General features: G+C 32.3%; 1 protein-coding gene and 1 long non-coding RNA gene across 2 annotated transcripts; both read left to right on the top strand.

Moving 5' to 3' along the window:
* On the top strand, positions 1 to 824 carry LOC115997237. Its single transcript, XR_004093709.1, has 2 exons — positions 1 to 364; positions 689 to 824. It is a non-coding gene; the product is annotated as an uncharacterized LOC115997237 (long non-coding RNA).
* Positions 825 to 6,378: 5,554 nt separating this feature from the next.
* LOC115997125 (UDP-glycosyltransferase 89B2-like) lies at positions 6,379 to 7,972 on the top strand. The gene has a single exon (XM_031236628.1). It carries the CDS (start codon positions 6,441 to 6,443, stop codon positions 7,857 to 7,859), a length of 1,419 nt encoding a protein of 472 aa, XP_031092488.1. The 5' UTR covers positions 6,379 to 6,440; the 3' UTR covers positions 7,860 to 7,972.
* The last annotated feature ends 4,769 nt before the right edge of the window (positions 7,973 to 12,741 follow it).

Here is a 12,741-nt window from a genome sequence, read left to right as displayed (position 1 = left end):
TTTTATTAGGTTTTCATTCTCATCTCATCAGACCTCAATCCTCATTCTCGTAAATGGAGGCTGCGTCGAATTGAAGAATCAGCAGAGCTAGGGCGTGTGGGGGTTGTGGCTGCGTCGAAGAATCAGCAGAGCAGAGAGGCCGAGGCAGCCACGGCGAGGCTGAGGCAGGGGCAGTGAGGCGGAGAAGGAGGCGCAAAGTGAGGCGGCGACCGGCGAGGGCAGAGGCGGAGGCGGCGACTGGCGAGGGCAGAGGCGGAGGCGGCGAGGCGACCGGCGAGGGCAGAGGCGACCACCGACTGTCTTTCCAGTTTCCATTTTGGTAGGGAAGAAGAAGAAACGGGAAAAGGAGGAAGAAAATAGAAGTGTAGAATGGTCTTGCCATCTCAATTTTTGTTCCCAACAACTATGGAAAATAAAATCCGAGGCTCTACCTCAGATTTTGTTTTCCTGTAAATGGAGGAACCCACTTCCCATGGGAATATAAGTTCCTGCCAACCAAACATGGGAAGTGAGCTATTTCTTTGATTTCAAGGAACCCACTTCCCATGGAAAACAACTTCCAGCCAACCAAACATGCCCTTAATTCTGTTGGGTGTATTAGATAGAAAGTTCAGGCAATATGAATTTTATCGGCAGATTCTTTATGTATGGCTCATCTTAATGTTTTGAATTTGTTTCACTTCTCCAGCTGATGGCTTGTGCATTACTTGTCTTTCAAGATAAAGATTTGTGAAGCTCCACAACACTTCAAACGCCCTAGGGTACTTTTACCTTTGTTCTTATTTTGTGTTTGAGTATAGTAATTGAGATTTCCTTGTTTGGTACTCTGTACTTCATTTATCTAGTTTTAACTGCTTTTTATTTCTATTGAGATTTGAGAATTCATGTTTTATCAGTTGCTCGACTATCTTTGCTTATGAACCAACATGCCCTACTGGTGTTTTATCCTTGTGTTACTAATATATAATTGTAGTTTGTAAGGACTTTCACTTCAATTTCATTGTTGAGAAACATTGTTTTCCGGTTTCACTTCATAAGCATTATAGTTTGTCATTTTACTTTGGACTGTATACCTCAGGAAGTTCAGTAATCTGTTGGGCAAGTAGGATAAGTTGTCCAGTTTTCTTTTGTGAATCTGATGTCTCTTCAATGCACTTGCACCGGATGCCCTTGTGCCTACAAGAGATGATTTCCTTTCTTTAAATCTGATGTATATTTTTTATTTGACATGTTTTAGATCCATTGTTTACTATCATTAGTAATCTTAATTGTTGTCTTTGATGCACATTTTCTGTTGTTGAAGTTCACTATAGTTGAAATTGCTGATTGTTCTAATCTACCAGATATGATTTGCTGTTTTTTACAATTTTTTTTAATTAAAAGGAGATACAGCGTCGGTTTTCTGAAAAAACCGACGCCTATAGTCTATTCTTAAAAATAATTCGGCGTCGGATTTCTCAAAAAACCGACGCCGTAACTAATGTACAGCGTTTCAAATTAGCATATCGAGAAAAGATTAATCTTTTCCTTTTCTCAGGAGGGCCCTCATATATTAATTAATTTATTAAAAAAAAAACCTAAAAATGAGAAGCCCTTTTGGCTTCTCAATGCTGCCCATCAACGGATGGGCAAGCAATAATCTTTGGAAGAGGAACTCAAGAACTATCTTCCAAACATTTTCGAGGTGGGATCAAAAAAATCCCACATCATTTATAAAGTGGAGCTAGTGGCTCCTGGCTCCTCTTTATCTTCTTCTTTTTTCTTTTATTTTTTATTTTTAAAAAAATAATTTCATTTTATATATAGTTTTGTTTTGTATTACTCTGTATTATTTTTATTATTATTGTTGTTGTTGTTGTTGTTGTTGTTATTGTTATTGTAAATTTTATTTTATTATTACAAGTATATTGTTGATCACGATTATGTCGATGCTTGTGTAATTTTAACGTAGAATTGTAGTACGAATACAGATTGTATTACCATATTTTACAATATTGCGTTGCAGGAAAGTATATGGACTGTATTATTACGATTAGTAATTTTAATCTAGAATTGTATTAGGAATAGAAAAGTAGAAAAGAATATATTGTATTAGAATTGTATGGTATTACCATATTTTAATGTATAATTGTAGTACAAATAAGAATTGCATTACTATATTTTATAGTATTACATAAACCATAATATATAGGAGTGTTTCGGGCGAAAAGTTAAAATAAAGGAGTTTGTTTTTATTAATAGTATAGATATAGACGAAAAAGAAATTGCAGTTGACCCATTCACCTAATTGGCAGTTGTTATGCCATGGATCCCATGTTCATAATTTTATAACTCCATGTTCACAATTTGATTACTCCATGTTCACAATTTTATAACTTTATGTTCACAATTTCATAACTCTATATTGAACAGTATCAAAACTCTATGTTCAACAGTATAACACAATTTTTGAATCTATATAACAAAATTGTGAATATAGAGTTCAAAAATTTGTGAATATTGAGTAATGTAATTTTTTATATTGAAATCTAAAATTATAAATATAGAATTCTAAATTTATGAACATAGAATTCTAAATTTGTGAACATAGAACCGGATCCACATTGCAAGGTGGACTCGTGTCCATGACATAATTTGCCCCTAATTGGGGTTTTGTGCCCTAGAATGGGCTGGCAATCTTTCATATATATATATATATATATATATATATATATATATATATATATATATATATATATTCAATCAACCCTTGACTCATCAATTAATTTAAGAGGAAGACTTGGTCATCTTTAAAAAGAGTTAAATTCGCCAAAATTATTTATTTATTTTTTTGTAAAATGTATTAAATAAAATAAAATATAGAGTATTAAATTATTATTTCAATTATTAAATTATTAAAGTTGTAAAATAAAATTATTATTAACCAAATTTGCAACTTGATTTAGCTTGACTGCTATATCACCTCTCGACCCTAACAACAATTTTAACACAAAAGTAATTGACTCTAAACTAATACAGCTAATAATTTTGTAATAATATGACAAGTGATATTTTTCCTATTAAAATCACAATAAAATAAAATAAATTCTTTTCATTGACTATCCATGTATTAATTGACTTTATTCCACTGATTGAATAATTAGGACCAGGTGCGGAGCATGAACGGAGCAAACCGGTACCGGAGCGGGCACGGGACTCGGGGTCAGCCGCGTGGCCGGGGTCAGCCCTCGGCCACGGGCTGACCGCGCGTGGCCGAGGTCAGCCTAGACCGCGCCCGTCATTTGGCCGAGGTCAGCCCTCGGCTAAGTGATGGGTCTTGGGTCCGCACGTGTTCGGGTCTCGCGGCGGAGGTTGCGGTCTAAGCCGTTGGGCGGCTTTCCCCGCAATTCCTCCGGGTCTGTTAGGCCTAAAGCTAATATAAAAGCATGTTAGTTTGTCTTGTTAGGACATCTACACTTATTCTTATCACTCTTGTCTTGCTATTACACATGCATTATTTGTAATAACGTTATCCGTTATTTAATACGGAGTATATATTTACCCCCGAGGTACACTTTGATCCATCACTTGCCATACCCTTTTATTTAATCCAGTTTTGTAATTCGGAACACCCGAGTTATTAAAATCCATCATCCACTTTAATAAATACAATAATCTCCTTCACTATTTTGATTAAACCAAAACTAGTATATTTTATTATATATATATAACAGGAGTGCGAGCTTTCGCGCTCATTTTAGTCCAAAAATTTTGAAATCGGTCAACATAATATTATATAATAATTCCTTATAAAAAATTCTAGCCTTCCTAATCATTCCTTATTTATGGCTAAAATTGACAAAATATTCAAAATATGATTCTATTCCTTATTATACACGGAAATTAATTAAATATTTTATTCAATTCCATTCATGTATGGATTCCTTATTTATGTACATATATTAACAAAATAGTCACACGGAAAGTAATAATTATTAAACAAAATATTAGTTATTATACCACGCAATTCAATTATGGTTCAAAATATTTTAATCTTGCGTATTTTTTTTTATTTTATATCCGTAAGCAATCAAATTACTATATGATGTTTATTATAGTATTCAAAAAAATATTACTATATTATGTTAATGTACGTAATTAAATTTCTCTCATGATAATATTCAAAAAAAATTTCAACAATCAAATTACTATATGATGTATACTATAGTATTCCAAAAAAATATTACTATATTATGTTAATGTACGTAATTAAATTCCTCACATGATAATATTCAAAAAAAATTCCAACAATCAAATTACTATATGATGTATATTATAGTATTCCAAAAAAATATTACTATATTATATTAATGTGCGTAATTAAATTCCTCTCATGATAATATTCAAAAAAAAATTTCAACAATCAAATTACTATATGATGTATATTATAGTATTCAAAAAAATATTACTATATTATGTTAATGTATGTAATTAAATTCCTCTCATGATAATATTTCAAAAAAATTCCAACAATCAAATTACTATATGATGTATATTATAGTATTCAAAAAAAATATTACTATATTATGTTAATGTACGTAATTAAACTCCTCTCATGATAATATTCAAAAAAAATTCCAACAATCAAATTACTATATGATGTATACTATAATATTCCAAAAAATACTAATATATTATGTTAATGTACGTAATTAAATTCTCACATGATAATCTATATCTATACTATATATAAAAATAATATCCTCCTCCAAAATTTTCCCGCCCTAACGTAAGGACATTTTAGTAATATGGTAATTATTATGATAGAATTTATTACGATAACAAAAATAGTTCATATTTAGTAATTAGCTTTGTATAGAGAAGCAGTTTTCTTTCAATTGCAACTTCATTAATCTCATTTCTTAGCACCGGCTGTCAAGCATTATTTTTAATTGTCTATATTATTTGATTATTACAAACTGATGTGATAGCAGTCTTGCAACTATTGTGTTACATTAATTTTATTTATCTGATTACATATTGATTCTATAATCTTGCATCATTTTATTTGATTACAGAGTGCTTAACGACTGAGCTTATGACATATTATTTGGTTTTTAGTAATAATATAATTAACGTTTTCAAAAAAGTAATAATATAATTAATAAAAAAATTAAGTCAATTAAATATGTATATGTAATAGTAAGAAGAAATCATACCCTATATATCTATATAACTTCAAATCAATCAATATATAATTATATATGTACGTTAGGCAATTAGGAATTATTATAATTATATAATTAAAAAAATTGTAACGTATATATATATATATATAGTTAATATTTAAATATCTATAAGGAAATTATTATACTTTCCTTTTGAATTAGTCTTTTCCACATATAAATACAAATTTCTAATCCTTTTAAAATAAAAAAAAAAAACTATGGGTTGTTAAATTATTTAAAAATGTTAAAAGATTAATTAGACTTTCCTTTTGAAAACCTTTAAATTATTTAAACTTTAGAAAGATTAATTAAATTTTTTCTATAATAATTACAATTAATTCATTCAAATATGGATGAGAAAGAAAAAAATAAAATATGATATGATGAAAATGAATATAGTTAATCTATAAAAGTATAGTGTAATAATTTAGTAATAATAATTGCCTAATAATTATAATGGTAATTAATTAAGCTAAACATTGGTCGTTTAATTTATTTTTATAATAATTATAATTAAATTATTTCTCATTGTCCTATATTTATTTTAGTAGTAATATAATATAATTATATAAGTCATATTACATATCGATCTTTTAAAACTAATTATATTGTAGACAAATAAGTCATATATTGTTCAATTAATTAAGTAATACTTTTGCACTAATCTTATAATCAAATAAATGTACACGTTCAATATTAGGATTTTTTATATTTTCATCTTTATTTTTATTATTTAAATATATAATAAAAAATTTATCCATGCACCGCACAGGTAATTGGACAATTATTATTTGCTCTAATTCAAGAAAGGAAAACATAAGAAAACATAATTGATCCAACCAATTTTATCAATTGTTTTTATATAATATTCGATGTTATAATTTATATAATTGTATATCGATCCAAATATTCTAAAATTATTATAACAAATCAATTCCGTGCAACGCACGGATGAAAATACTAGTATATATATAGCCGTCATAATACATTAATTAATAATTTAATACAGAGAACGTCATTAATAATCAATCATTTATTAATATATTCTCAAATTAAACTAAACAACATAATAGCGTCTTGTAGTCTTTGTTTATTTGGAGTAGATTACCTAACAACTTTGTGTCTCCCTTGTCTTATAAATTAATGTTTATTCCCCTCAGCCTGTTAGCTTTGTCTTCCTACTCTCCATTATCCTCCCCACCAATCACTCTCCGCCGTGTCGCCGCACCCAAAATGACCGGCGTGCATATCCTAATCTTCCCCTACCCTGCTCAAGGCCACATGTTACCGCTCTTAGACTTCGCTCACCAACTTGCCTCCCGTGGCGTCACAATTACCATTCTTGTCACCCCAAAAAACCTCCATCTCTTAAACGCCCTTCTCTCCGTCCACCCTTCCATCGGAACCCTCGTTTTGCCTTTTCCGGCGAATCAAAATCTCCCGGCCGGCGTCGAGAACGTCAAGGAACTCCCGCCCGATGGTTTCCGCCACATGATGCGGAATCTCCGGGAGCTTAGGGGCGAAATCGTCGAGTGGTTTCGCCGCCACCCTTCGCCGCCGACGGCCATAGTTTCCGACCTGTTCCTCGGCTTCACCAACGACGTCGCCGCCGAGGTCGGCGTCCGCCGCTACGTTTTCTCTTCCTCCGGCGCCTTCGCCCTCTCCGTTATTTATAGTCTCTGGCGAGAAATGCCCAAGAGAGAGAATCCTAACGACGACGGAGAGGTTCTCCGGTTCCCGGATATTCCCAGCTGCCCGGAGTTTCCCTGGTGGCAGATATCTCCGGTGTACCGGAACTACGCCGACGGGGACCAAAATGATGAATTCTTCAGAGAATGTTTTCTTGCCAACATACTGAGTTATGGACTCGTGTGCAACTCGTTCACTGAGTTGGAACGTGTTTATTTTAAGCATTTAATGGAGTATTTGGGCCATGATAGGGTTTGGGCCGTAGGCCCATTACTGCCCTTGGAAAAAGGGCAAGCAGAGAGAGGTGGGCTTAGTTCAATCTCAACTACTGATATAATATCTTGGCTTGACTCTTGCCAAGATAACTCTGTGGTGTATGTTTGCTTTGGTAGTCAATCAATTCTAACCAATCAGCAGATGGAAGCAATAGCATTGGGGTTGGAGAAAAGTGGGGTAAGGTTTATATGGTCAACGAGGGGCCCGACGAAGGGACACGTGGAAGAAGGATATAACTCGATACCTCCTGGTTTTGAAGATCGTGTGGCGGGGAGAGGGATGGTGATCAAGGGATGGGCACCGCAAGTTTTGATACTCCAGCACCAAGCCGTTGGTGCATTCTTAAGTCATTGCGGTTGGAATTCGACGTTAGAAGGAATAGTAGCTGGAGTTCCGTTGTTAACTTGGCCAATGGGGGCCGATCAATACACTAACGCAATTCTCATAGCGGATGAACATAGAATTGGAACTAGAGCGAGTGAGGGTGACGAAACGGTTCCTAACTCGGACGAGTTGGCTCAAATACTAATTGATTCTCTGAGTCAAGAAGGGAAAGGAGTTGAACAGAGAGAGCGTGCATTACACTTGCGCCAAACAACAATGGATAGTGTCAACAAGGGTGGAGATTCATTCAACAATTTGGAGGACTTTGTGATGCACTTGTTTGAAGAGGCTTCCAAAATGTAAACACCATGCCCAATAGGCAATAATGTATAAGTTCGAAATTGAAAGGGTTAATAAATAAATGTCTTTTTCAAAATTAATAAAAAAATGTTTTAAACTTTAAAAAAAAAAAAAAAAAAGGTGCTAGTGTCATTTAACTATTGTTGAAAATCAGTTTTTTTTTTTAAGTGAATTTAAAATGATGTTAAATATTTCCAATGAAATGTTATGCTTGTAGCAAATTTAAACAGCAAACAAACACTCTGGGGTGTTTGGTTAATACTATACCACGTAACCTTAGGAATACGAATATGGTAATAATTGTATATCATTTTCTCTTGTTTGGTTCAATGGAATATGAGATTACTATAAGAAATTTAATATTCCTATACTTTTTTTTTTTTGTTCATTTTTTGGTAGCTTTCATGGGAATCACAATCCCCACCACATTCTTAAATTATGTGAGATTCTCAAGAATGTTACATTATCTCAAAATACCGATCCCTTGCACCAAACACCCCTTGTAGTATTCTAGAGTATCGAATCACATGGAAGTAAGAGCATCAAGCACTAACTACTAGCCTGCTATTGACAATAAGTTAATCATAATAATGTAACAAGTAAAATTGAATTAAAATGAAGTAAACAATTTACTATCATAAGTGAGACAAATAAATCGAAAGATGCAAGTGAGTGAGAACGTGAGATAGATCTTTGGGCGTGTTTAATTATCTAGGTGAAATGTGGATTTTGGTCTCAACAAGTGTGGAGAGTTGCAAACCAACATGAAAGAATTGAAGTACTTCCATAATCCCAAGGTACAAGAATTAAGTGCAATTATAAGTCTCATCAAGACACAATAAATAAGCATGTAATTTGAGCTTTTAACCACAAACATCAACAATATGAATCACAAATTGCAACACAAGATAATTTATATTAAAAAAAAAACTAAAGAAAAACAAAACAAAACAAAACAAAACCAAATAAACATTTCATTAGGCATTGATGGACTAGAACACAAATTAAAGGTTCATTAACACTATATACCTAAAAATTCCAAAGTGTTCTTAGCCACCAATAACTAAAAATGTCTCAAATACACAAATTTTAAAAGAAAATACAATGAACAAAAAATTATGTAAAGCAAAAAGGCAAGAGATTCTCTCAAAAGGAGTTCTCCTCCCAAACTTCTCCTTAGCCTTTGGTGTAGCCTGAATCTTACTGCATCTTCTTGACTTGATGAGATTCCTCTTCTCAAAAAATGTTGGCCCTTCCTTTTCACCTTTAGACAATGGTGAACTCTAGTATCTCTCACTCTCTAGCCTCAACCGAGTTATGCCATGCCAAGGTTGGGTTTTGAGGAGAAACAAAAGCTTTTATAGTAGGAGCAAAGGAAGGATAAAAATGAAAATGTGTAGCTATAAAATCGTATATCTATAGCATTTTGTCACTACGTCAAAGTCTTATCTCACCGCATCAAGCAGTTGAAGTAACAAATCCTAAACATTTTGTCCACTCTCACCATAACAAGATTAAAGTACTCTACAACACAACTTCAACTCTCATGCTAGTTTTGACCCGTTTAACGTTAGAACTAGTTGGCTTTATGATCTCCTAAAGAGTTGTAGTCCCTTGGGTTGTATTTACAATTCCAATAAAATCCTCTCAATTGAATCTTTCTAAATCAAATTATGAACAAAATATCAAGCAATAGTTATTTAATTTAATTTTGGGCAAGAAATATAACTTTGTGTTATTTTGTCTAGCATTTGCATTGGTTTTTCTATATTAACTAAGATCACTCAAAGCTCCAAATTTAAACTCATTAATGAGGTTTTCATACTCAAACAGCATCCTTCATAGCTCCTTTTCGTCTAATACAATGCAGTATCTGTTGATAGGAAAGGTTTGATGCCACTGGACTACAAGGTCCTTGGCAGTTTCATCTATTAATTAATTTAAATGCATGTATTTTAATCAATTTAGCACAATGTATGTATACTTTGAACAAGTCAAAGAAAAATACAAAACAAGTGCTAAAGTGTGCTCAAAATATGTGTGCATCTACTTTCCAAGAAAAAATCCCAACACCAAACATAAAAATAAAATTAGGGGTAAATTTCCGAGTGTCAACGTAGTTTTGATAGTTAAAATCTAACTATTTAATAGGCCCGATAAGTCAAAACATGTACTCCGTTATTTTTAGTGTGGGCAAAGAATGTGCATCTGACTAGCTACATGGTTTCTATTATTCACTCAATTTTATTTCATTTATTTGTCTAATTCCACTAACAAAGGTTAATTTAAATTACTTATAATCCAAGTTTTTAAGTTAATAAATTTAATATTAGTAAATAAATTTTAAAAATATATTTATCAAAGTTTCCATAAAATAAAAAAAAACAAATAAACATTTCAAGGTTATTTATAAAAAATCAAAGAAAATGAATAAATAAACAAGTATCAGTTTGACTGTTTGCCCTAAAATGTCATTTTGACCTCTAAATCTAGTTTCACTTTTAATCCATGTATATAAACAAGTTAATACATGTTTTGGTCCCTCGACTAAAGACTATTACTTAATTTTGTCCTTTAATATAAAAATTATCTAATTTTGTCCTCTAAGTTTTAAAATTACTCTCAATTTGATCCTTCATTAGATTTTTAAGTGGAGAGCAAACTTGGCAATATAATCCACCTCAATGAGAGTGGCAACACCATGAACAAGTAACGCAGAGCTAAACCGTGTAGATCTGCCCGGAAAGCGAGAACCCGGAAGCCAAAGTTCCTTAGCCTGCGCCTCCTGCTCGCCGGTGATAAGAGTGATGGTCCTCAGGCGGCGAGATCGGATGGGGTGCCTGAATTATAGGAGTCCATGATGACGTCCAATCATGGTTGCAGTAGGCGCTAGCTAGGCGTTAGTCGAGCGGTAGACTAGCGCCTAAGCGGTCTAGGCGGTTCTAGGCAGCGACCTATAAAAACAAAAAATTAATACATGTGTGTGGGTGTATGTCATATATTATATTATATATTTTATATGTATAATATATATATATATATATATATATATATATATATATATATATATATATATATATATATCTTACTTCTCTTACTTATACAAATAAATAAACTTAAATATATATAAATATAATAATAAAATTAACAAGGCGGACTCGCTCGAGTTAACTCGGCTAACTCTGCCGAGTTGGGCGAGTTAACTCGGTCAAATTTGGCCCAGTCGGTCGCCTACTCGGCCGCTAGGCGGCCGGCCACCTAGGCGGATGCCTAGGGAGCAATTCGCCTCAGTCTAGGAGTGCCTAGGCGGGGATTTTTGCAACAGTGCGTCCAATAGGCGCTCACAACTCAACTTATTCCCGTTGCTCCCGAAGAATTTGATAGTGGAGAAAAACGCGGCCCAAGAAGAGAACTACTAGCTAGAACGGGAACCGTCAAATTATTTGATTAAATGAATAGTTCATATTATTTTAATTTTAATATTTTTTATTTTCTTACTTTACCCTCTATTATATTATTTTCTTTCCTTAAATAACCTCGCATTCCGTTAGTATAAACTCTAGTAACCGAATATTCCGTTAACTATTTCTTATTCTTAATTTACATTTCGATGTAAAAGTATTACATTTTTCATCAAAAGTATTACATTTTCCCTTATAAGTAATGTTGGCAAGTGTTTAATTTGTTACTTATAAGGAAAAATATAATACTTTTAGTGGGAAAATGTAATACTTTTAATCAAAATGTAAAAATATTACATTTTTCTTCAAAAATATTACATTTTCTCGAATAAGTAATAAATATTTTGGCCATGTTTTGTAAATGGTTGTTAGCTGATTGGTTAGATGGTATAACTAGTTGATAATATTAGGTGATTGTAGAAAGGTGTTTATTGTGCATTCGTTCTCAGTTTGTTGTGCATTCGGTCTCAGTTTGTTGTGCATTCATAGTGTGAATGTTGTGCATCTTGCCCACTTTGTTGTGCAGTTGCATTCATAGCCGTTAGGTCAGTCCAAATGGATGATCTAGATTAGTCCACAAGGTCCTCACCTAATGATAGGTCTTCACTTGATGATAGGTCCTCACCTGATCCGGAACCTATAAATAAATAAATAAATAAATAAATAAATAAATAAATATATATATATATATATATATATATATATATATATATATATATATATTATATTTATCTATTTATAAAAGGTACTCCTTACGTCCCATTTTATGTGTCTGGTTCAGTTAACGAGACTTGACTGAAACTAGTTTTAATCCAATTTTCCATAATATTAAGTTTAGTATTAATATACAAAATTTATTTATTTAGAAACTACACTAAAAGTATTAAAGAAAAGAAACAAAAAAACAAATAGTTGGTTTGACTAATGAATAGTAAGTAGGACAGATAAAATGGGACAGAGAGAGTAATTATTAACCATTTGTTTTAGTTAATCTCGCTCTTAATTTAAAATAGTTAGTCTATCAACCAATTTTGACATATTTAACCACAATTAGTTGTTTGATTTGGTTAAACAATCGATATAAGTGTTTGGATAATTAGTTTTTAGTAACAGTTTATTGCTCCAAAAGGTTAAAATTCAAAAAGCTACTCAAATCAGCTTTTTTGATTAGCTGTTTGAGAAAGTCATTTTGCATATAATCAATTAATTTACCAAACATCTTTTTACAATCAACTAATACTATCAACTAATCAAATTCACTAACCCAATCAGTTAACAGCTATCAGCCAACAACTATTTACCAAACGCCCCATTGAATAGTGAATAGTGATGTTTTAAAGTTTTTAAAGAAAATTTTTAAGATGTTTTGAAGCTTTATTATATAGATTGTGAAGTTTAGATGTACTACGGTTCCAAGTCAAAAG

The sequence above is a fragment of the Ipomoea triloba genome, chromosome 11, assembly GCF_003576645.1.
Source record: "Ipomoea triloba cultivar NCNSP0323 chromosome 11, ASM357664v1".
Classification (NCBI taxonomy): domain Eukaryota; kingdom Viridiplantae; phylum Streptophyta; class Magnoliopsida; order Solanales; family Convolvulaceae; genus Ipomoea; species Ipomoea triloba.
This window is presented reverse-complemented; position numbering and strand designations above follow the sequence as displayed.

What these genes read in the sequence shown, in the direction of transcription:
- LOC115997125 (XM_031236628.1), top strand. Translation starts at nt 6,441, where the DNA reads ATGACCGGCGTGCATATCCTAATCTTCCCCTACCCTGCTCAAGGCCAC.